Below are 24,917 nucleotides of genomic sequence, written 5' to 3'. Positions count from 1 at the left end.
CCTGTCATTCACTGGAACAAAAGTGTAGCATCTTATGAAATTTTACTTGGCTTTGAATCTCTGTTATTGTTCAAGATGTTCCTTTTTGTTTTTTTAGATGTCTCATTAAGCTTCTTGACATCAACTATGCAGCTGTTGTGTCTGATTGAACTCTTTTTTCTTTTTGCACATTTCAATCATATAATCAGGAAAACAGTGGCATGCAACAACAGTCAATAAGAAAACAGCTTTATTTGTGTAGCATTGAAATTAGACACTGAACGATAACCATAATCAGTTCTGAACGTTGCAATCACAGTGAACAAGAGCTTTACCAATCAATCAAATCATGTACATGGCGGGTCAGCCACGCAACAATAGACAATGCAAGAGCGGCAAAAAACTCACAGATATACATTCTTTCCACTGAAGCACGGAGAAGTGCCTCTTTTTACTGAACAACAACAACATTGATTTTCAATATAAGAGCAAAAACAACCAGGTCCAATATCTTATTATTCAGTTTAGATTTGATTGCACACATTTTTTTTGTTCCTACAGGATTTCTTTCAAAGGCATGTACAGCAAGTGCAGTATAAGACAGCAGGTAGATTATGCAGGCACTGTTGAACAATATCATCAATAAAACAAACTGAGTTTATTTACAAGTTCTTTCATGACACGTAGGTTTAAAGAAAGAATTTTGCATTTATCGAAATATGCAAATTCACTGTTCATTAAGGTGTATCAGAAGATATCGCTGGTATGTTTGTTAAAAGTGAAGTCCAGGCAAAAAGAGAGTGAAACAAGGGAGAAAGGTAAGCCAGGGTATGTACAAGAGTTAAAAAGCATCAATACAGCTCACAAACTTAAGCTGGCACACATTTAACAACTGTCAGGCGGATTCTGGATGTGAGCCCAGTCTGTTACAGTCATGCTCACTCACTGTTTGCTATGGATGATAAATTCAAGTAGTGTGCGGTGTGTAAAGACTGTGGTCTTATGTCTCAAGATCCGCATACTGCCAGTAATTCTCCATAGATTTATTTCCAACATATTTGATATTTAGGAATGATGCTGGTAATTGATGAAGTTACAACCATATGAGAAGAACAGCAAACACAAGACGAAGAAACACCAGCAAAAAGTTTTGAGATGGGAAGTGAATTTGCGAAAACACATCACACCAGCACATGTACGTCAGCCTTCAATGCTGCTAATAAACACTTCAAGCTGTCGACATCTGTCATGACAGGTAACAGACGTGTTCGTTCACTGACAGAATTTTCAGGTTTTAAGTGAGTTTCGGTTGTGCCCTTCTCCAGCTGCTGACTTTGATATCTGCCTGAGTTCAGACCTTCCACTTTGATCTGAGCCAAATATGCAGGTGTGAAACCCCCCTCAGACCACAGCAGTCGCTTTTTATTGGACATATGCGCAAAACTTTACCAATATTAACTAAATGTACAAAAAACCCAGAAGTAAGTAATCGTTTTTTCCATTAAATCACAAATGCAATGATTTGTTTATTTGCGTGAGATGACACAAGAAGTCAATCTATAAACATGTCAACGAACGTAAATATGGTGTTGATTTACAGATATATTCATTATTATTATATATTACCCCTCTATCCCGTACTAAATTAAAAATGACTGGGTGTCCTGGTGTGTCCACAAATGCAGCACTATGTTTCTTTTAAAACTCTTCTCTTCTTCACTTGTTGTAACGTCCGTTAACATCTGTTTTTTTTTTTATATTCCCATGACAGTTTTGTGTGATATGGGGCAACTGTAGCCTAGATAGCTGCAGAGTCAGCTTGTGACCGAAGGGTCGCCAGTTCAATTCCCTGGCGGAGAGTTGTTGGCAGATGCCCCCTTGAGCAAGGCACTTAACCCCCCATTTGCTCCCTGGGGACCTGACATGGCGAGCCCACTGCTCCTAGCACGCATTTGTGTGATGCATGATCAAATGACTACTACTGACAAAATAAAGATTCTATTCTATATACTCTACGCTGGAAAAACCACCTCTTGTCAGCACAAAAACTTTTAATCAAAAAACAAGAGTTTTGGTGAAATTGTCATTTTTCCAGGTAATTTTTTGTGCACAAGTTATATTCACACAATTTGAGGGTCAATGGAAAAGTGAGTATTGTGGATCAGGCACCTCTTCTAGTCTTTGGTCTGACCAGAAGAGGAGGTCTCAGGAGGTTCAGATCAAATCGAACCTCATCTACATTTTGAAAACACTTTTTAATTCTTACTTTTATACTGATTACAGGATGCCAAACAATAGAACAAAAGAAGAAGAAAGAGAAATTAAAGATAGAACATCATCTGTAAAGGTGGACACAGCCCATGTACCGGACCAAATGTGGAAATCCGGTCCAAAGTCTACCAAAAGATACTATAAAACTAAACTCTGCACTAGGTTTGAGTTGGTTAAAGCTCCAGTCATGGTCAAATGTTTTGTCAGTGACATAAATGGCTGAAGGCGGTGGCATGGTTGGAGCTAGGAGGCTCTGTGTTTGATTCCCAGGACTGTTCTGTGTTGACTTTTGTTTATTTGTTTCAATAATAATAATAATACATTTAATTGCCTTTCTTGGCACTCAAGGACACCGTACGGTAAAACAGGACAGTATAAAACAAGCAATAAAACAGAGTCAAAAATAATAGGCAGGTTAAAAAATTGGACAATGCAATTGTGTTCAAAAAGAGAAAGCGGTCCTAAACAGATGGTTTCTGGGTTACCTTCAGTTTTCCATTCCATCAAAGAGGTTAATAGGTTAATTCTCTTGTCAGTGCCCTTGACCACAGTACTGGAGTTGGTCTCCATGGACCTTTAATGGTAGCTCACTGCTGCTAATCTTCTAATTACTGATGCTAATGCTAGGTACTGTGGGTAATAGGATGGATAAAATACAGAAACTGCAGTGAAGCGAGTTAACCTTTAAATTTTACTTTTGCAAATGTTGCTGATTCAATTCCTTTCGATTCATAGTGAATTATTTATTATTTAAAAGACTTATATTGGCAAATAGATATATAACATTTAGGCAAGTAGTCATATTTTTGTTACTGCAAAACTCTTTGGCCACAACTGCAGTCTTTAGGTTTCCCCTGTTTGTTGTGCTACAGTTTATTTTCTACAATATAATTTGTAAGGGTACAGTAATTTTAGAGTTACAACAATGAATCAATCAGTTTTAGAATTAATAAATTTTTTTAGGTATTTTCAAGCAAATATGCCAATGGTTTGACAGCAGCCTATCAATCTTCTCAGCTCTGTTAGAAAAGGCAATAAGGCATTTATTTAGGCATTTTCCAGGACATCAAACTGCTCCTTTATTACCCTGTGTGCCAATGAAGCATGTTATTATTTTCACTCATGGCTGTCTGTGTGTGGGATGGGGCCACTATAACACAAATGCATTTTAAACTTGTTTTTTGAACCAAGTGACTATAAAAAAATTGATTTTTGTGCATGTAGGTTATGAATGAACAAAAAGGGGCCCACAGTTCTTTTTTCCTCATGCAGTGTTTGCATCCGCAGTCAGATGTGGATCATGGTGGTTTTGCGTCAGCTGCTCATTAACTGATCCAAATGAAGTCTGGTTTAGAACACAGAGGTCTTGCAGGCGGTCTCTTTACATGCACAGGTCAGGAGTTCGGTGTCCATGCTCAGCGACATGTTATGACGCAACAAAGGGAAAGCGTTGGAGTCCTTACCCTCGGCCCGGACTCTGGAACCTGAGATGGATGAATCCAGTAAAATCTTAGAGAACGGCGGTGAGTCTCTCACTGAGCTGTTGTCCTCCGTGCGCGAACAGACCAGTTCTCGGAAACTCTCTCTGAAGCGTGTGGAGAGCAGGCTGTAGATGATTGGGTTGACTGCAGAGCTGAGGTAGAAGAGGACGCCTGACAAAATGTGGACGTACTGATAAATGTTGTGCATCAAGTCGGTCCACTGACTGATGGAACTCCACAGGAGTCGCTCGATGTGGAAAGGCGCCCAGCAGAGTCCAAATACGGCCACCACGATCGCTGGAGGATCAGACAGAGAAGCTGATTAACAAGGTTTTATCTGATTCATAGTGGGATTTTTGTTAGTTTTGTGTGTGTATAGATAGATAGATAGATAGATAGATAGATAGATAGATAGATAGATAGATAGATAGATGCTGAAATTATGATACTGTGCAAACTAGGGATGCAACGATTACCGGTATAACGATAAACCGTGGTAATTATCATGATAACCGTGTTTGATTACCGCACTTTAAGGGGAAAAAATGCCTATGTAAAGATCTGCTTTTATGCCAAATATTTGAGTATAGTTTTAATTTATTACAATTTTGACTTTATATACCTAATATTTGGAACCAGTATTCACTTATAAAAGTCTTTGAAAAGGTTCATTAAGCATCTTTGTGTTATTTATGCAATAAAGTATATATATTTTTCAAATCGGATTTTATGTATTTGTTTTTGTGTTTTCTGACCTTTTATGTTTTTCTAGTAGGTTAAAGTGAAAAAATAATAGGCAGATGATATAGATGAAGTTGTGCTGAAATAAGAGATACCAAATATGGGTATAGTAAACATTTGTTTATATAGTATATAAAGGCAAAATCAAAAGGACTGAAAAACGGACAAAATAGACTCAGACCGCTAAGAGTTAATATTTAAATGTTTCTGCCAACAGAAAGTGCAGTGTTCCTATTATTTTATTTATTTATTTATTTATTTATTTATTTTTCAAAATACATCTTTATTAAATTATTTCAGTGTGTGTATAAGTACTTTTTGAACATTTTGAGCACAATTTCAACAATACCGCAATAATAATGATAACCGTGATAATTTTGGTCACAATGACCATGATAAGAAATTTTCATATCATTACATCCCTAGTGCAAACGTTTTGAGCACGCATCTCTATTTCTGACCAGAAATATACAAAAAACATATACAAAGTATTGAAACACATGCACACATTTTTTGCACACTGTATATAATGAAATGAATGGTTTATATAGAGTCATGTTTATTGAACTAACTGTACCAATTTTAAATATGTGAAAAGGAAATGTAACAGGAAGTGAATATTTTGAGATAGATAGATAGATAGATAGATAGATAGATAGATAGATAGATAGATAGATAGATAGATAGATAGATAGATAGATAGATAGATAGATAGATAGATAGATAGATAGATAGATAGATAGATAGATAGATAGATAGATAGACTTTATTTCTCCCAAACTGGAAAATTACAGGGAAGACTGAATGATAAAAGGACATCACATACACAACTTCTTTCTTGTATTTCCTACCTTCACATACAGATATACCTGGTACATTTTGAAAGAAACAATAAAAAACACCCTTTTTCAATCAAAACCGAGCCTGTATTCATTTCAACTGTATTTGTCTTCATCTACAAAGCAGCACGATGCTACCAGCTTTGTTTAATACATTTCTGATCTACTTCATTGATTTCCACTCACTGAATGTGCTTAATAAAAGTGCTTTTGTTAAATTCAGGAAATTGAACTCACTATACTGCTATTCCATTACAAGAAAAGTAGAGCATTTTAACACAGGCCATAAAAGTGTGGTCTGTGCATGATATAATCACTGCTTTCTGGAAAAATGTTTCATGCTCATTTCACTGATAGGAACTCGAAAACTGTTTTTAAGTATAATAATATTTATAAACATTACAGTTGATTTTATCACATGAGGCACTTTCCACAATGTAGACATTTATAGAGTAGTAGTAGTAGCTGCTTGTCACTTGTTTTTTTCATTGTCCTTAACAGATTGTCCTTATTATTAGTAGTAGTAGCAGTAGTAGTGTTGTTGTTTCTTTGTTTCACTTAACAAACTGTATCGGCTAAAATTTGCTTAGAGGTCTTATTTATGTCTTTGTGCGTCAGAAATCAATATAAGTGAATCCCCAAAGGAACTTTGTGTTGGTAAATGCAAGTTATGCAAATTGACAGGATTTCAGTTCTGTTGCAACATGTTAATGGTCATATGAACTATGTTTTCAGCTCAAAAATGTCCAATTTCATCACAATTAATGCTATATTTTCATGTCACAAATGGCCAAGTTATATTTGAACTGAATTTACCTGAAAAACAAATATTCTATTCTTTTAGATTCCCCAATTTTTCTTACCAGATTCTATCCTACATATCACATGTTTTATTTTTACAGGTTGCAATCTGGAGTATGGTGCTGATCCATCCTGTTTATGTTCCGCCAATACAAACATGAAGAATGTCAGACGTCACTTTTTAAATCAACAGTTTTCTAATAATAAGCATTTTTATAAAGACATAACAATTCTATATTGTTATTTCCTCTTTAGTATGATGATAAACTATACAATAAATAATTCTGATCCTAGTTTTTGCACAGAAATCATTAGTGTAAACGGTGACATGGCTGCAGAGCATCAGTATGATGGGATCTGTAACAACCATGTCACATCCGTCCACTGCCACATGTTGTGTTTTTGTGTCAGCTGTTATTGTTTTAGATCCACAGTACTAACACTTATGAATAAGAGGATGATTAGCAATAGTAAGTATATAAGTTTATCACTAATAAAATACTGGTACTGACCAGAGCATCATGGGTAATGTCATGTCCGTCCACCAGCAAAAGTTTTCACATACACATGCTATTCAAAATCCAATATTTCTGAAAATAGAGCTTCCACTGTCAAATAATATCAGTAGTCTGTGCACAAATATATTAGCATTATTTCAACACAGTTCTATGCATTTCTTACAACTTTCTTTTTCTTTTTGACAAAAATGACCACTCATTTGACCCCCTAAGTAAATTTTAGCTGGTATATATTCAACACTATTTGACTAATTATATAAAACTACTGCACTAATTGTTCTGAGACTTGGTGGAAGGATTGACCATGATCTGCTCATCCAGTTTTCTCAATTAGTTTTGGCTTAATCTCTGACCTTTGGAAACCAAAATCCTTTCAGTTCGTCCTTGAGTCCAAGTGTTTTTGTCAGTTTTCAAAACACTTTGTCGAGCCATTCCAGAGATATCGATTTATACATTACAGGGGATCGACTGAAGGAGATGCCCGGATAAGGCTAATAACTGACCAGCTAAAAAAAGCAAAGGACCAAATAGAAAGAACACAAAAAATACTTTGTTTTCTAATAATCATCGCCTTGGCAGGGGTCAGCGCTTCTGGTGCGTCGCATCAGGACAATATGTTCAGTCTGAATTGAGGAAAGGACATTTCTCTCCTAAAAATCCATGCATCATGCAGTGAAGGTGCTCTCACAAGAAAATGGAGCAGCAGGAAGCGATGGCTGATTGTGAAGTTGTACATACTGGGTTTGGAATCAGACTCCCTGATCCCACTGTGATGGCATTATCACCTCTTTGTGTTCTCATGAAAGTCGGTGAAAGGGTAAGGGCAAAGTAAGAAACCAGTACAGTTTTCATATGCCTGAGTCTGTGCTGTTTTACTGTTACTTACACCTATCCCACTGGGACATCAGCGTTTTATACAGCAGTGGAGATCACAGGATATATGTTTTTTTCCTCTAGTCCGTAAACAGTATTTGAATAAAACATGTATCCTGTGTGACTGTCTTCACTCACATCATTAAATATTCAAACTCATAAATCCATGTTTTTCATGACACATAAGATGTTTTCTTCAAACAGGATTATTTAGTTCAACATTTTATACCACATTCTGTTTATAGCCTTCATGATCACTATCTTTGACTGCTCTGGCTTTATAATTCACAAACTGTGAGTTTACATTTGCATTTACAACATGAGTTTAAACTAAAAACAGCTGCTTTATCTGTAGCATTCAACACTCAGATCAGACTGGCTTTATACCAGAAAGGCAATTATATTCTAATTTACACCGACTCTTCAATATCCTGCATAGTAATCACTCAAGGGAGGCAATCATCATCTCTCTCTAGACCAGGGGTCTCAAACATGCGGCCCGGGGGCCAAATGCGGCCCGCCAAAGGTTCCAATGCAGCCCATGGGATGAATTGTCAAAGTGCAAAAAGTCCACAGTCAAGGCTGTTGAACTCATTTTAATTTAGGTTCCACATACAGACCAAAATGATGTACAGTCAAATAATAACAGCAGAATAACCTACAAAAAAAGAATGACTCCATATTTTCTTCTCAGTTTGATGTGGAAAAAAAAAAACATTATACCTATAAATAATGACAACTTCAAATTTTTGTCTTTGTTTTAGTGCAAAAAATTACATTAAATTATGAAAATAGTTCCATTTACAAACTATCCTGTGACAAAAAAATGTGAATAACCTGAGCAAATATGAACAACCTGAAATATCTAAAGAAAATTAAACACAATTTTAACAATTCTCTGCCTGTTACTAAGTGTTTAGTGTCTTTGTAGATCTGATCCATAATGCACACGTAGAAATGATAAATTGAGGCGTAATGTTAAAATTTCACTTATTTTTCTTAAGAAATTTCAGGGTTTTTTAGGTTAATCACATCTTTTTTGTTTGGATAGTTTCCAAAAGTAAGTATTTTCATAATTTAATGTGGATTTTTTTTTGCACTAAAACAAAGACCAAAATTTGGAGTTGTCATTATTTATAGATTATTATGCTATTATTTTACTGGTCCAGCCCACATGAGATCAAATCGGACTGAATGTGGCCCCTGAAAAAAAATCAGTTTGAGACCCCTGCTCTAGACACACAGGTGGAGCGGCCTTATATGTATGTGGCCTTGAAACAGTTCAGATTTGGGCCCTCCTTTAGGAAATAGATGAAGATAATATATTCACAACCCATGGCTTCAGTTATTACCAACCAAAATGTGTCTCTGCCCTTTAGTATTTTTAGGGGAACCCCTCAGGGCTCCCCCCTCTCCCCATTCCTTTTGCCATTCTTATAGAACCGCTTGTCTTGAAAATCAGGCAAACTACCGATATAGCCCCTATAGAGGTTAATGGAACCACACACCAGGGCTGCACAATTAATCATTACAAGATCACGATCTCGATTCACACATGTATGCGATCTCATTTCTAAACATGGACGATTTTCAAACATTTTATTTTATGGGCTGCATTACAAACAAATGCCCACAAACGCAGAACCGCCGCCGTCTCTTCCCTCAACCAATGGTAAAGCGTCTTAACAACACATGAGCCTGCTGCTGTCGGCTGCAGTTGAGTGAAGAAAGAGTGAATTACATCTGCGATAAAGACAGTGAAATGGATGAAAACCCCAGTGGTAGTGGGAGAGTCACCCACCTGAACTCATGCCCAATTAAGTTTCACATTCGGTGGTGTTAATCTCATGTCGGTCTTGTTTTCTGTCGTCCAGATCCAACTGTGTTTTCATTTTCACTTCTCTGACTTCTGCGCTGCTGTTTTTATTCTCCTTTTCTTTTCTTTGCCGGTGAGGATAACTTGCCCTTTAACCAAGAATCAAAAGTCTCACCCTTTCAAAAAATTTTATATTAAAAATATTCCATTGTGCTGGCTGGGAAGTTTCTTTGCACTGCAAACTTTCACAGATCAGCTGACGTCGCTTAGCAACCATCACCATAAATGCAGCGTTTCCACTGGTAAGGTTTATCCATGCCGCCACACCAAACATTTCATCCAAAAAAAAAATCATCACAGTTGTGTATTATACATATGTATAATATATAATAGGCCAGAACAGGAGGGGAGGGAAAAGGGAAATGAACAGAAAGTTTCACTTTCACTTCTGCAGGGGCACAGACCGCACCACCCCCCTACCCCCATTGTATAAGTAGGACGGAAACCGACGCACACGCGGGTAACCGGCTGAAATGCACACGCGTGCACCCCCTGCCGAACCATGTGCAACCCCCCCCACATTACACACAGCCACACCAACAGATCAATTCCACAGCAAACACTGCATAAGTGACTGGACTATTTGCAGAGTGATATGAAAGATCTGAATCAGAGGTAAAATAACCCTTTTTTCTTTCACAGCAGTGCAATAAACATTTTGTGAAAAAAAAAATCATGCCAGAGAATTGTGTTCTCAATTCTAAGCAAAAGAATCGTGATTCGCATTTTTGCCAGAATCGTGCAGCCCTACCACACACCATGTGTCCATGTATGCTGATGATGGCATGCTCTTGTTCATCTCCAGTCCACAGACATCGATTCCAGCCCTTTTAACATTAACTGAGAGGTCTGGATATCTTTCTGGAATCACTATAAATGTGGAGAAAAGTGAAGTTATGCCTATCTCAAAAACATACAGTATAACAAACAATTTTTTCAAAGTATACCCTTCACGAAAGCTTATGATTCCTTTACACACTTTGGAATAACTAAACAAAAACCCAGATGATCTGTTAAAGGTAAACTGGCAAAAATGGATTTATAAACTCAAGAAAAACAGAGATTTCTGGAGGACCCTACCAATCTCTTTGGTTAAGAGGATTAATGCAGTCAAAATGGTAGTACTACCATAATTCCTTTTTCTTTTCCAGGGTATTCCGTACTTCATTCTTTAGTTGTTTTTTAGTCAGTTAGAGGCAATAATTATCCTGTTGTTATGGAATTACAAAACAGTGTGCATAGTAAAAAGCATTTATGTAAACCAAAGCTGTTTGGGGGTTTTAGCCTCCCATTTTTTTAACTTTACCATTGGATGAACTGTAATAGGTGAGGGGTTTTGGGAACAGTGTCCTGTCAATAGAAATGACTGCTCAGTTAACACCAGACATAACCTTATACAGTTTAGAGGTGTCTTTAGGTGTCTTTAGATGTGTCAGTGTCTCACTCTCACTCTCTCAAATGTCACTCAGTACACACAAGTAACGCACAGGCCATTTGGCTGCAGGCGCCCATGTTAATACCGATAGGTCGGAACTGCGGGAGTAAATGCAGCATTCCTGTTTTTAACCTCATTTCCCATCATGCAGCATGGTACTGCACTTCTGTGATTGTAAGATGATTGTAAGGCTAATGTATTCCAAAATGACTACACTACCAGTCAAAAGTTTGGACTCACCTGGTTTTTCTTTATTTTCATGACTACATACATTGTAGATTCTCACTGAAGGCATCAAAACTATGAATGAAAACATGTGGAATTATGTAGTTTAAAAAAAGTGTGACATAACTCAAAGCATGTTTCATATTTTAGATTCTTCAAAATAGCCACATGTTGCTTTTATTACTACTTTGCACATTCTTCACCTTCTCTCGATGATCTTCATGAGGTCGTCACCTGAAATCTTTTCCAACAGTGTTGTAAGAGTTCCCAGTGATACTGAGCACTTGTTGGCTATCTGTGGTCCATCTCATGTCATTTAAATGAGAAGGTGAGACCAAACTTTTGACTGGTAGTGTATTATCTTCAAAAATCTTGGTCCTATCAACTTGCCGAGAAATTAAATACATTTACATTTACATTACATTTATGCATTTGGCAGACGCTTTTTTCCAAATGACTTACAGGGGAAAAACCAAAAAATGAAAGAAAAATACAAGAATAGATTAAAAACATAAAACAGTTGTACAATTAAAACCCTGTCGTACAGGAGAATAAAAGCAAAATAATAGACTAAAATACAAGAATAAATTAAAAGAGACATAAACGCAGCTGTACACTTAAAAACTGAAATACAAAATACCAAGTAAAAAAAACAGAATAGGTGATAATACATTTAAAATGGAATATTTGAAAGTGCTAGGACAACAGGTGCTCTCTGAAGAGCTGGGTCTTCAAGGTAGGTACCAAATTGGCCAAGTAAAAATGTCTACATTTGTCAGAATTGTGCTAAGACACACAAACACACACACACACACACACGCTCTGAGACCTCCCAGTATTATGATATAGATCAGGGGTCGGCAACCTTTAACACTCAAAGAGCCATTTCGACCCGGTTTCCACGGAAAAGACAACACTGGGAGCCGCAAACACTTTTTGACATCTGAAATGAAGATGTTAGCCTATATATACCGTAAATTCCGGACTATAAGCCGCTACTTTTTTCCCACACTTTAAACACTGCAGCTTATACTCCGACGCGGCTTATCCAACGATTTGACCGGTACCACGGCTTGGTGCCGCGGCGCGCCTCGGTGGTGCCGCGACGCGCCTCGGTGGTGCCGCGGCGCGCGGCGCACCTCGGGGCCAACGCTAGGTGCCGTTGCACCGCTGTACCATGGCTCGGTGCCAGGTTCCGTGGCACCGCGGTGGTGCCTCGGCACGAGGTGCCGGTGGTGCTGCGGCACCGGTGGCACCCAGTTGTGGCACCGCGGTGCCATGGCACCTGGCACTGAGCCGTAGTACTGCAGTGCCACGGCACCTAGCGTTGGCCCCAAGGTGCCGCGGCACCTTGGTCGTGCCATGGCACCTGGCATCATTAAATGTTCTATTTTCTTCAGATATTTTTCTTTTCTTAGATTTCTCCATACTTGGCCTACCTGGGGTTGAAAGTCTCGATAAATGTATGGCGTTTTGGCGGGCTGTCGGAGACTGTGATGCATATTTTGAGCGACGAAAAATAATACTATATATATATATAATTTTATTTTAATATTTCGAGATCACAATAATCTTACAATTTACAACTACAATTAAACAAACACAAATAAAATACTTTGTTCAGATATTGTGCAGTTTTGGTGTCACAGGGCATTCCGCGCATGCCGGCTGCCGGCTGACACGTCAAGTGCTGGCAAACGTCTCTGAAGAAGGCGAATGCTGATCATCGAAATTGCACAAGGTCTGAAGAAAGAAGTTAAAAACTTTGACTTAATAAGAAGACATGATACACGTTTTTGAGACAAATAACATACACTTCAATCGGACACTTATAATTTATTTCCCCAAGCCACGCAGAGCCGCAACATAAGGATGAAAGAGCCGCATGCGGCTCCGGAGCCGCGGGTTGCCGACCCCTGATATAGATTATGCTATTATTTTACCTGAGATCATATTGATCTGTATGTGGCAGCTGAACTACAATTACTTTGACACCCTTGACTGTTAATATCTTCAGTGTAATTTTTGCACTTTGCAAGTTTATCCTGCAGGCTGGATTGGAACCTTTGGTGGGCCGCTTTAGCCCACGGGCCGCATGTTTCAGGCCTCTGTGTCATGTCTCGTCAGATTTGTTAATTATGTTAATGTTTAGTGTTTCATGTCTTGTCTTTGGTTTTCAGTGTTTTGTCTTTGTTTGATTCGTCACTTTATGTTAAGTTAGTCATTCACATTTGGTCCTGTCTTGCACTTCCTGTTTTATTTTGTACACATCTCTTCCCTCTCATTTCAGACCCTGACTTCCTCCCTCTGTGTGTTTTCCCGCCAGTGTGATTGTTAGCCCCACCCCTGATTGTTGTTACCTGTGTTCCCCTACCTCATGTATAAATAGTCCTGTCTCCCTTTGTCTTGTGCCAGTTCGTCTGACTCTGTCATTGTGTTCTTGTCAAGCAGCCAACCAGGTGTTTTCCATGTTTGTCAAGTTTTTGTTTCAAATTTTTCTGAAAGAGTTTTTATTCATCATAGAGATTGTTTTCAGTTTGATATATCCTCCTTGAGAGCGCTTTTTGTTCATCACTTTTTCATGATTAAAATACTTTTGTTAAAATCTTCAATTTTTGTGGGTCGTGCATTTGAGTCCACCTTTTCGTAAGTCAAAGAGTTCTAACTCTGTGATAAAGCATCTGAAAACTGTTGGGTCAAATTCTAATATTTCATAAATTATCAGTTATAGCCTAATGACTTAAATATTATTTTAATTTAGATAGTTGAATTCTTAAGTTTAATCACATATTAGTCAGTATTAGTTAGGATTCCTTTGTGTCACTAGATTTCTTTGTTTGACTGGTTAGTGGTAAGGTTCTTAGGATAGGTCACATCTTGGTCAACATACTAAACTGACAGATTTATGGACACAGGTTTTATTTTAGGCACACTTTTAAATACACATGCCTACATAGGATCATACATTACAGGAGATAAGAGGTAAATACACTGTCAGTATGGGGTTTTACACAGAGTTGAGGTATCACATCTGCTTGACTTTAGAGTCAGATGACACCAGTCCATTTTCTGTGATCCAACCCACCTAGCACGAGGAGTTCAGCCCATAGTTTGAAGATCAGTTCACAAGGATGATAAACGTGATGTGCATTGGAATGTCTGGATCCATTTCCCTGGTTGGAGTGTGGATCCTTAGCTGCGTTATATTTTGTTTGTGGTCAGATCAAGTCAACAATAAATGTATAAAATGAGACCTAAAAGAATCCGGATTTATTCTTGGAGCTTCCAACAAAAGAACACATTAACATGATAATGGCATTGTCAGAAATAAATGCTGCATAAGACTGTTTTAAGAGACGGTAATGAAGGATCCCTCACTTGATGATGATCTAGAATACAGTTGTTCCACTAAAACAGGGGTGTCAAACTCATTTTAGTTCAGGGGCCACATTCAGCCATATTTGATCTCCAGTGGGCCGGACCAGTAAAATAATAACAGAGAAAAAAGTAAAATTATATTGTGATCAGGTTTACATCTACAAAGTTTCCTTAAAAATCTCAATAACATGAACAACTTGAATTGTCTTAAGAAAAACAAGTGCAATTTTAACAATATTATGCCTCGGTTTATCAGTTTATCATTTACACATGTGCGTTACAATCGCACAAAAGATTTAGTAACAGGCAGAATATTGGTAAAATTGCATTTACTTTTCTTAAGACATTTCTGTTTGTTCATATTTGTTTAGGTTATTCATGTTTGTTGTAAAAGTATAGTTTGGTAATGAAGACATTTTCATGTAATTTTACTTTTTTACACCTAAAAACCAAAGAGAGAATTGGGGGTTGTCATAATTTCTACGTTATAATGATAGTATTTTACTGGTTCTGACCCACTTAAAATCTAATTAGACTGTATGTGTCTGTATGTGGAACCTGAATTAAAATTCTTTTACACCATTGATATCTTCAGTGTAATTTTTGTATTTCACAAATTCATCCCATGGGCCGGATTGGACCCTTTGGTGGGCCGGATTTGGCCCTCAGGCCGCATGTTTGACACCTGTGCACTAAAACCATTGTCTAAAGTCAGAAAAAGTATGACAAAAGTCAGTCTCAAAATCTACATGACTCTGTTTCCTCTATAATTGTGTATGAAAGTTGATCAGATTTGATTTGAAAAGTGAAAACAAACGTTTGGTTTCAATATTTTCCATCATTTTTCCATCTGAACCATCTATCTCAGGGGTGTCAAACTCATTTTAGTTCAGGGGCCACATTAAGCCAAATTTGATCTGCTGTGGGCCAATTCAGTAAAATAATAACATAATAATATATAAATAATGTCATCTCCAAACTTTCCATTATGTTTTAGAGCAAAAAAAGTAAAATTATGTGATGAAAATGTTTACATCTGCCAACCATACTTTAAAACAATGTGAATAACATGAACAAACTGAAATTTCTTAAGAAAACTAAGGGCAATTTTAACAATACTATGTCTCAGTTTATCATTTAAACATGTAAATTACAACTTACAGATCACAGTGGATCAACAAACACACAAAAGATTTAATAACAGGCAGAATATTGTTAAAATGACACTTCAGACATTTTAAAATGTTCATATTTGTTCAGGTTATTCGTGTTTTTGTGAAATGTTAGTTTGTTTTAGTGTAAATACAGTAAAATTTCATGAAAATGTTTATACTTACAAGGACACAAAGTTGTAGTTGTGATCATTTATAGATTATTATGATAGTATTTTACTGATCCGACCCACTTGAGATTAAATTGGTCTGTATGTGGAACCTGAACAAAAATGATTAATATCTTCAGTGTAATTTTTGCATTTCACAAATTCATTCCAGGGGCCAGACTGGACTCTTTGGCGGGCCGGATTTGGCCCCTGGGCCGCATGTTTGACACCTGTGATCTATCTCATTCCCATATATGTTTTCAACATGATTCCTTACTGCAGGGGTGTCAAACTCATTTTAGTTCAGGGGCCACATTCAACCCAATTTGATCTCCAGTGGGCCAGACCAGTAAAATAATAACAGTGAAGAAAGTAAAATTCTCTTATAATCAGGTTTACATTTGCAAAGTTACCTTAAAAATCTGAATAACATGAACAATATTATTTTAACAATATTATGCCTTGGTTTATCAGTTTATCATTTGCACATGTGCGTTACAATCGCACAAAACATTTAGTAACAGGCAGAATATTGGTAAAATTGCATTTACTTTTCTTAAGACATTTCAATTTGTTCATATTTGTTCAGGTTATTCAATTTTTTTGAAAAAGTATAGTTTGGTAATGAAGACATTTTATGTAATTTTACTTTGTTACACCAAAATAACAAAGAGAAAATGTGGGGTTGTCGTTATGTCTAGGTAATTATGATAACATTTTACTGGTTCTGACCCACTTGAAATCTAATTAGACTGTACGTGTCTGTATGTGAAACCTGAATTAAAATGAGTTTGACACCATTGATTGTTTATATCTTCAGTGTAATTTTTGCATTTTACAAATCCATCCTGTGGGCCGGATTGGACCCTTTGGCGGGCCGGATTTGGCCCCCGGGCCACATGTTTGACATCTGTGCCTTACTGTAATAGTTATATTATCACTGTGTTTTATGTGGTTATTAGGTGTGAGCCTCTCAAAGGACACACTTGGTGATTATTCATGGCCTTTTTAATGGTTCAGTGTGTGATATTTAGTTGCAGAGTGCAGACAGAAACCAGCTGAATACCAAAGTAGACACACAAAAGACCCACTGTGGATGGATCATTGTGTGATTTTCTGTCTGAGATGAAAGAAGAGACAACATAGCAGTACCTTTGGTCTTTGTAAAATAACACTAGTCCATAGGTTCAAGCATGTCAACTACCACGGTCATGTGGATAAAGACCGACTGGAACACAATACTGACGTGTTCACAAATATATTCTAACCATCTGACATCTGACAGTGTGACTGCTGCTACGAGGCACCATGAAAACACACACTGATCAGTATGACAGGTGTGTTTATCATCGCTTAAACTACTACCCTCCAGCTTTATTCACAAAACTGTCCTCCCACATTGCTTTCTTTCCTCAAATCACGATTTCACACTCCTCCCTCTCAACTCTAAATGTTGCTTTTTCTGCTCACATAAATACTACTATTGTAACAAAGTGATAAATAGTGCAGCTTCATTGTCTACAGCACAGGAGTCAAACATGCGGCCCGGGGGCCAAATCCAGCCCACCAAAGGGTTCAATCCGGCCTGTGGGATGAATTTGTAAAGCGCAGAAGTTATTAACAGTCAAGGGCATCCAACTCAAAAATAACAGCATAATAATCTAAAAACTAGAAGCACTCGGAGAGCGCAGACCTCCGCCAAGGCTGATCAGTAGCCCCCCCCCCCCCCCCCCCCCCCCCCCCCCCCCCCCCGTGGGCCCCCCCCCCCCCCGATCACCACCAAAATTAATCATTTCTTCCTTATCCCATTTCCAACAAACCCTGAAAATTTCATCAAAATCTGTCCATAACTTTTTGAGTTATGTTGCACACTAACGGACAGACAAACAAACAGACAGACAGACATACAAACAAACCCTGGCAAAAACATAACCTCCTTGGCGGAGGTAATAATGACTCCAAATGTTCCTCTTGGTTTAATGTGAAAAAAAATATTATGACATCATGCCTCTAAATAATGGCAACACCAATTTTTTCTCTTGGATTTATTGCAAAGAACATTAAATTTTGATATCCTTTAGTAATAAAATGTCAATAACCTGAACAAATATGAACAACCTGGAATGTCTAAAGAAAAATAAGTGTGGTTTAACAATAATCTCCCTGTTTTGTGCCTTAGTAGATCTGATCTGTAATTCACATGTATAAATCATTAGTTGAGGTATAATATTGATCAAATTTTTGTTATTATTTCTTCTTTTTGTTCTTCAGAAATTTCAGTTTTTTCATGTTATTCACATCTTTTTTGTTTGGATAGTTTGGAAAATGTAAATGATTTAATAATTTAATGTTATTTTTTGCTTATAAAAAATTTGGAGTTGGCATTATTTATAGGCTATTATGCTATTATTTTACTGGTCCGGCCCACAGGAGATCAAACTGGGCTGAATGTGGACCCTGAAAGAAAATGAGTTTGACACCCCTGGTCTACAGCTATATCATGCAGACAGACGATACGTACTGATGACAGTCGATTTTATCATTGTACAGCATATGTAATGCACCAAACATCCTTTCCACACAGTGTAGCTGCTAATAAAATTTTAGCACTGTGGAAGTAACACAGTCCTTAAGAGCTTTTAAGGGTTCAATCTGGCCCCTGGGATGAATTTGTGAAATGCAAAAATGACATTGAAGATATTAACAATTAAGGATGTTAAAATCATTTTAGGTCATTTCAGTCTAAAAATGGCCAGACCAGTAAAATGCTATCATAATAACCTATAAATTATGAAAACCGCTGATTTTTCTCTGTTTTAGTGTAAAAAAGTTACATTACACAAGAATATTTACATTTACAGACTAGCCTTTTATGAAAAAAAGTGAATATCTGAAATCTCTTAAGAGAAGTATGTAGAATTTTAATAATATTCTCCCTGTTATTAACTGTTTTGTGTATTTTTAGATCCACTGTGATCTCTAAGTTGGGATTCACATGTATAAATGATAAACTAATGCGTAACATTATTAACATTGCACTTATTTTTCTTAATATTTACAGGTTGCTCATATTTGTTCATGTTATGTTTGAGTACAATTTGTAGATGTCAATTTTCATTATGGAATTTTACTTTTTTCACTCAAAAGTTATTATCCTATTATTTGTATTATTTTACTGGTCCAGCCCACTTTATATCATATTAGGCTGAATGTGGCCCCTGAACTAAAACGAGTTTGACAGCCCTGGTCTACAGCTATTGTGGTGCAGACAGACGATATGTACTGATGACAGTTGATTTTATCATTGTACAGGATAGTGTTGCACCAAACATCCCTTCCACACTGATAAAATTATAACACTGTGGAAGTAACACAGTCCTCAAGAGCTTTTAAGTGTTTTAATTAAGATTACAATAACACTAGTGTAGAAAGATAGTCAATTCAACCCCTGTGTAAGATATAAACAAGTCATTTTGGAGCACAAAAACATGATATTGATGTTTTCAGGTCCTTAAACACCCGTGAAAATGTAATTAGGAACATTGTATTTCACTTCTGCAATTAGATCCTCTAAATCAGGGGTGTCAAACTCATTTTGGTTCAGGGGCCATATTTAGCCCAATTTGATCTGAAGCAGGCCAGAGCAGTAAAATAATGACTTAATAATCTATAAATAATGACAAATCCAAGTTTTTCTTTTTGTTTTAGTACAAAAAACCCCTAATTAAATTATGAAAATATTTACATTTTACAAAAAAGATGTGAATAACCTGAAAAAACAGAAATTTCATTTGAAAAATTAGTAGAATTTGAACAATATTATGCCTCTACTTATTATTTATACATGTACATTTACACACAGTGTTACATAAACATTTGGTAACAGGCAGAATAGTGTTAAAATTTTGGAGTTTGGAACTAAAATTTGAAATATTACTACAATATTCCATCTTTTATTATTAACACAACTCCAGATCACAGTGGATCCATAAAGGCACAAAACATTTAGTAAGAGGCAGAATATTGTTCAAATTGCACATTTCGGGTTGTTAATCTTTGTTTTTATTTATATATTTATTTGCATTTACACAGTGTAATGTTATTTTTTTCACTTAAATTTTTTCCACATAATTTTTCACAAAGAAAATTTGTCGTTGTCATTATTTATGGGTTAATGTGTTGTTATTTTTACTGGAGATCACATTGGTCTGTATGTGGAACCTGAACTAAAATGATTTGGACAACCTTGACTGTTAGGGGTGTTAGAAAATATCGGTTCTGCAAAATATTGCAATATTTCATTTCACAATACTGTATTGATATTAAAAACTACTGTATTGATATTTTTAGGTATTTATTCAAATGCAGATATGGTGGATTGTCATTTTTGTTTTTTATTTTTCTTTATTGTTTATATCTTATTTATTATTATTTAACCCTGTTTTATTAAATAATGGTTATTTGAAGCATCCTAAAAGCACTTTTTACTGTTTTGACTGAGAGTGGCAGATGTTCGTTCCTTTGGAAACTAGGAGGATTAGAAAAATTTTGTGATATAACATTAAATCCTGTTCTGATCAAATAAAAATGTGTTTAGTATTTGTGCATATTTCTGGTGTAATTCAAATTCTTCCAGGAAATAATCTTAAAAAAAAAAAACAAACAAAACATTGCCTTTTTAACAGTATCATGATATATCGTATCATGATCCTAGTATTGTGATTCGTATCATATCGCCAGATTCTTGCTGATACACAGCCCTATTGACTGTTCAGGTTCATTTTTGCACTTTCATCCCACGGGCTGGAATGGAAACTTTGGCGGGCCAGATTTGGCCCCCGGGCCACATGTTTGACACCTGTGATCTAAATCTTACACACTGAAGCTTGAGAGGAGGATTGTTAGAAAGACTCTCTGAGCACAAATCAATAATCTTCTATTTTACAGTGAATGGGGGTCACTACGACATAGAAGAGCTACCGGTGTTTATGAAATCTCAAATGAAAGCCTAAAAGCTTATAGAATGATCCCAAGGCGTCTCCCAATACAAATAATCTACACAAAGAATCGAAAATGCTGTCATCATTTGGTCTGTGTTTTCCACACGTTTTGCCTTTTGGTCATGTCTTGGCATTGATATTACAGATTAGAGGGGATACATTTTCACATCATCAGCCTTTCGGTGCTATTCACAACCCAGACTGGATTAACACTTACAGAGCATTTTGATGACTTGTCTCCTGCGCCCGTTCTCCACGCTGATTTTCATTCTCGTGTGGCTGCTGCAGTTTTTACCCAGCTTCCCGCTGGTCTGCCGCCTTTCTCTGCCTAAATGAAGGCCCATGACCAGGTAAAGTATGCTAATTATCATCATGGGCACAAAGTAGAAGCACACCGTAGTTATCTGCATGACCATGTTGTAGATCCAAAGGGGCTTTTGCACTGTGCATATAGCCGACTCCTCCATTCTCTCAGGCAGATAGTAGATGCCATGTAGCAAGGTGTTAGGGATGGCACAGATCATAGACGCCGCCCACACAACCGTGATGACCCGCTTGGCATGCTGGTTAGTTGACAGATAGCGAGTTTTGAGTGGGTGCACCACGGCGATGTACCTCTCCACACTCAAAGCTGTGACATTGAGGATGGAGGCGAAGCAGACAGTCTCGAAGAGGAACGTCTTGAAGTAGCAGCCGCCTTCGCCAAAGGGGAAAGGGTAGTTCTGCCACAGGTCATAAATCTCCAGAGGCATCCCGAACAAAAGCACAAGGAGATCAGATACAGCCAGGCTGACCAGGTAAAGGTTTGTGGGGTTACGCATCTTTTTGTGTTTGGCAATGACTGCACATGTGAGTACATTTCCAGATAAGCCAATGACAAAGATAAGAATGTAAACAGTGGTTACAGGAAGGAAAAAAGGGGAGCGCTTTGGGCCCAGGATGTCAGAAAGGTTGACTTCAGTCAATTGCTCACTGCTGTTTTTTCCAGTACTATTTAGTGTCATGCTAACATTGAGGACTTCTTTGGAATCATTTGAAAAGAAACCCTGCAAAGAACGCTCCATATCGGAGAGAAAATCTGAAGAAGTGACCGGAGATGTCATCACATCCTGCCTTGATTTCGACCGCTGCTCAACAATCAGGCCCAGCTATAAAAAGAAACACAGAAAGGAAAAAGGATTAAGGTAAAGGATTTTTACCAAGAAAGACAGTATTTCAAGATTATATAATTGCTCTACTGGAACCTACTTTTTTCAGAAATGATTCATCCTTTCCACTGAAACTTGTTGATCCACATAATCCCAAAACTTGGGACCTCATTAGTTTCACAAATTGTTCTTTTTTTTTTTTTTTTTTTACAGTAGCAGACTTGGAAGTTATCTTTCTTATTCAGTGAGACAGTTAAATAAGTATTGCCAACTATGCTTCGAATGTACATTTGCTCCCTAAATGCATTCAAAGCAGCAGATGCCTCATCTTTTCAGAGGGATAAACATCAGCAGACAATATGGGAACCGAGTACTTTCAAGGTATAAACATGTTAAGCTGTTAAAACCAGGACCACCTGCCGCAGAAATCCATGCATCAGTTTTCAGACTACTCACATCACATTTTAATGGGTTAATTAAGGTATGTGGTGTGAATATAATCATTTGGAATTGTAGCTCTGAAATATAATATAATATTATAATCTGTAATATATTATTTTCCTTTATGGTTATGCATACAGCTTATATGAACTCCAAGTTCAGCAGGGAACAGATGAGAGCAATTAAATAAGTGATTAATATGAAAAGAAATGTTAGGAGCTTTAAGGAATAATTAAGTGAAAGAAAAAAAAACACACACTGTTGATTTGAAAAGGTAAGTGCACCCTGCGGCTTGAATAATATTGCTTTTATTGCCTGAGTGATGCTGTTGAAACCAGTGTCATTTGCTGCTAACTGCTGCGATTAATTGACATTACACAGTGTGCACTGATTCACACTAATGACCTCATCTGCAGGGTTAATTATGTTGCCACTTCTCATGCATCGAAGTGGAAACCCAAGGTTATGTGACTAATACTAGCCAGCTACAGTAGTGGAATACCTAACAGAACATTTAAATAATACCCTCTTATAGAGGCCCCTATTATTATTAACCTGCGCGTTATATAAGTGAAACCGAATGGGCTGGAATCTTAATATATGGCATTTTAATTTAAGTCTTCTGTTTCTGGACAGTTTTAGGGCATAGTTTAAAGTGGCATCGTGTTTGCTTAGTCAAAGTCAAATGTGCTACTTTAACTACTTCTATTCAGCCACATATAATATTATTAAGTACATGGATGTATTTAGAGAAAAAGTCTTACCTGGATGGAGCTGGATTGCGCGCCTGCCCTCACCGCGCGCTCTCATGGTTAAAGGATGATGAAGAAGAGAAAGAGAGAGAGACAGAGAGGGGGTGAAATCAGCGCAAAGAAGGCGGAATCAAACTATGAGTCAATGTTTAAGTTAGTGGATGAGCTTTTCTGCGCTGCGATGAAAGAAAAAAAAAACAAAAACAAAAAAAAACCCAGAGATGGATGAACGGTCCGCGCAAGAGCAGGAGTGTACGCCGATCCACTGACGCCATCAGATAGAGATGGAACTGGAGAGAGAGAGATGTACAGGAGAGAGAGAGAGAGAGGAGGGGGGGTGGGTGATCATGCCCTTGCATTTATTTATCAGTGAGTGGTCGAAACTGAGGTGCATGCATAAAAACCAAATATTGAGGCTTGGACTGAATTCTGTCAGAAATCCAAAGTGTTGCAGAAGCAGTTGAACTCAGTCTGTTGGAAATGCCTGTTGTCTCTGTCTGTGAACTAAGAGCAAAATACTGTGATGAACAATGCATTTAAAACATAAGAAAACAACACTGTAAAAGAAAAAAAATCCTGTTGTTTTTACGGAAAAAAACTGGCAGCTGTGGTTTCCAGAACAATACTGTAAAAAACACATCCAGCTGTAAACATATTTACAGAATAACATGTAGATTTAACTGGTAAATGGACTGCACTTATTCAGTGCATTTTATACACCTTTATGGTATCCAAAAGCACCAGGTCAATTTGGGGTTCAGTGTCTTCCATGGACACTTGGACATATGGACAGTCTGAGCCAGGATTCGAACCATCAACCCTTTGGTTATTGGAAGAGGTGCTCTACCAACTCTACCAACCCATTAATTTACAAGTTTAAAGTGTTAAATTGTTAATTGTTTACTTTTTTTATAACTTTATTATTAAAAAAAAAAAAGAAAAGCAAATATGCTGTTATTTCAACATTATGGTCTTTGCAATTTAAACGGCACCACATTGTTTTTCAATTTACAGTTTTATTTTCTAAAAACAATAGAAATACATCATTTCTACATACAAATCTGGTTTTGTTCACATACTCTTCCTGTAAAAACTACAGCTATATTTGATTCAATCGTTAACACAAAAATCTTTTCAAATAAACAACTTTGCATTGTATTGTCACTTACAGTTTTTTTTATGTTACAATTTTACAACTTTTTGGTGTTAATTCTACAGTTATTTTTTACAGTGAAGTGTTCAGAGAACGCAAACCTCCGCCAAGCACCCCGAACAGTGTGCGTGTGTGGATCGACTATTTCTTTTTAAATTAAACAGTTTCAAGGTTGTTCCATGCAGCAGAAAAAGTTGGAGCTTGGTACCAGTCATGTGTATGTCCAATTATATTAAATTCCAATCAATATTTGTTGAGTTATAATGAAAAATGTGTCATAAATGGGATTTTCAATGTTAAATTGAAATGTCCACAGAGTCCACATTCCACAGTGGATGTGGACAATTTTGTGGCAGATACAAGATCTTGTTATAAGCTACGGGTGGATCAAATTGGAGGCTAATCGGAGTTGTTTTGAAATTTTTATGAATTTTCGAAAATTGCTCAATGATGAGAGATAGGAAAATTGTAGATTTTGTGACCTTGCTGTGACCTTGAACGTTGGCCTACTTGGCCCAAAATTTAAGGGGTTGGTCCCAGGGCCTAGGCCTATCTGTGGGTACAATTTCGTAAAGATGGTTGTAACAGTTTTCCCGTAAAGTTGCTAACAAACAAACAAACACACAAAGCAAAGTGATCACAATACCTCCTGGCGGAGGTAAAAAACAAAAACATGAAACTGATC

At 37.0% G+C, this 24,917-nt stretch overlaps 1 protein-coding gene and 2 long non-coding RNA genes across 3 annotated transcripts; 1 reads left to right on the top strand and 2 right to left on the bottom strand.

Annotated features, from left to right (window-relative positions):
* Positions 1-2,039: 2,039 nt before the first annotated feature.
* On the top strand, positions 2,040-5,300 carry LOC115419574 (uncharacterized). The gene is made up of 3 exons (XR_003935441.1): positions 2,040-2,541; positions 2,720-4,098; positions 5,212-5,300. It is a non-coding gene; the product is annotated as an uncharacterized LOC115419574 (long non-coding RNA).
* On the bottom strand, positions 3,436-23,247 carry nmur3 (neuromedin U receptor 3). The gene is made up of 3 exons (XM_030134446.1): positions 23,092-23,247; positions 20,956-21,886; positions 3,436-4,028 (listed from the first exon to the last, which is right to left on the bottom strand). Exons 2-3 carry the CDS (start codon positions 21,839-21,841, stop codon positions 3,601-3,603), a joined length of 1,314 nt encoding a protein of 437 aa, XP_029990306.1. The 5' UTR covers positions 21,842-21,886; positions 23,092-23,247; the 3' UTR covers positions 3,436-3,600.
* On the bottom strand, positions 14,862-16,566 carry LOC115419575 (uncharacterized). Its single transcript, XR_003935442.1, has 2 exons — positions 16,514-16,566; positions 14,862-14,975 (listed from the first exon to the last, which is right to left on the bottom strand). It is a non-coding gene; the product is annotated as an uncharacterized LOC115419575 (long non-coding RNA).
* Positions 23,248-24,917: the final 1,670 nt, after the last annotated feature.

The sequence above is a fragment of the Sphaeramia orbicularis genome, chromosome 5 (assembly GCF_902148855.1).
Source record: "Sphaeramia orbicularis chromosome 5, fSphaOr1.1, whole genome shotgun sequence".
NCBI lineage: Eukaryota > Metazoa > Chordata > Actinopteri > Kurtiformes > Apogonidae > Sphaeramia > Sphaeramia orbicularis.
The sequence above is the reverse complement of the archived record's forward strand: the minus strand, read 5'-3'. Positions and strand labels throughout refer to the sequence as shown.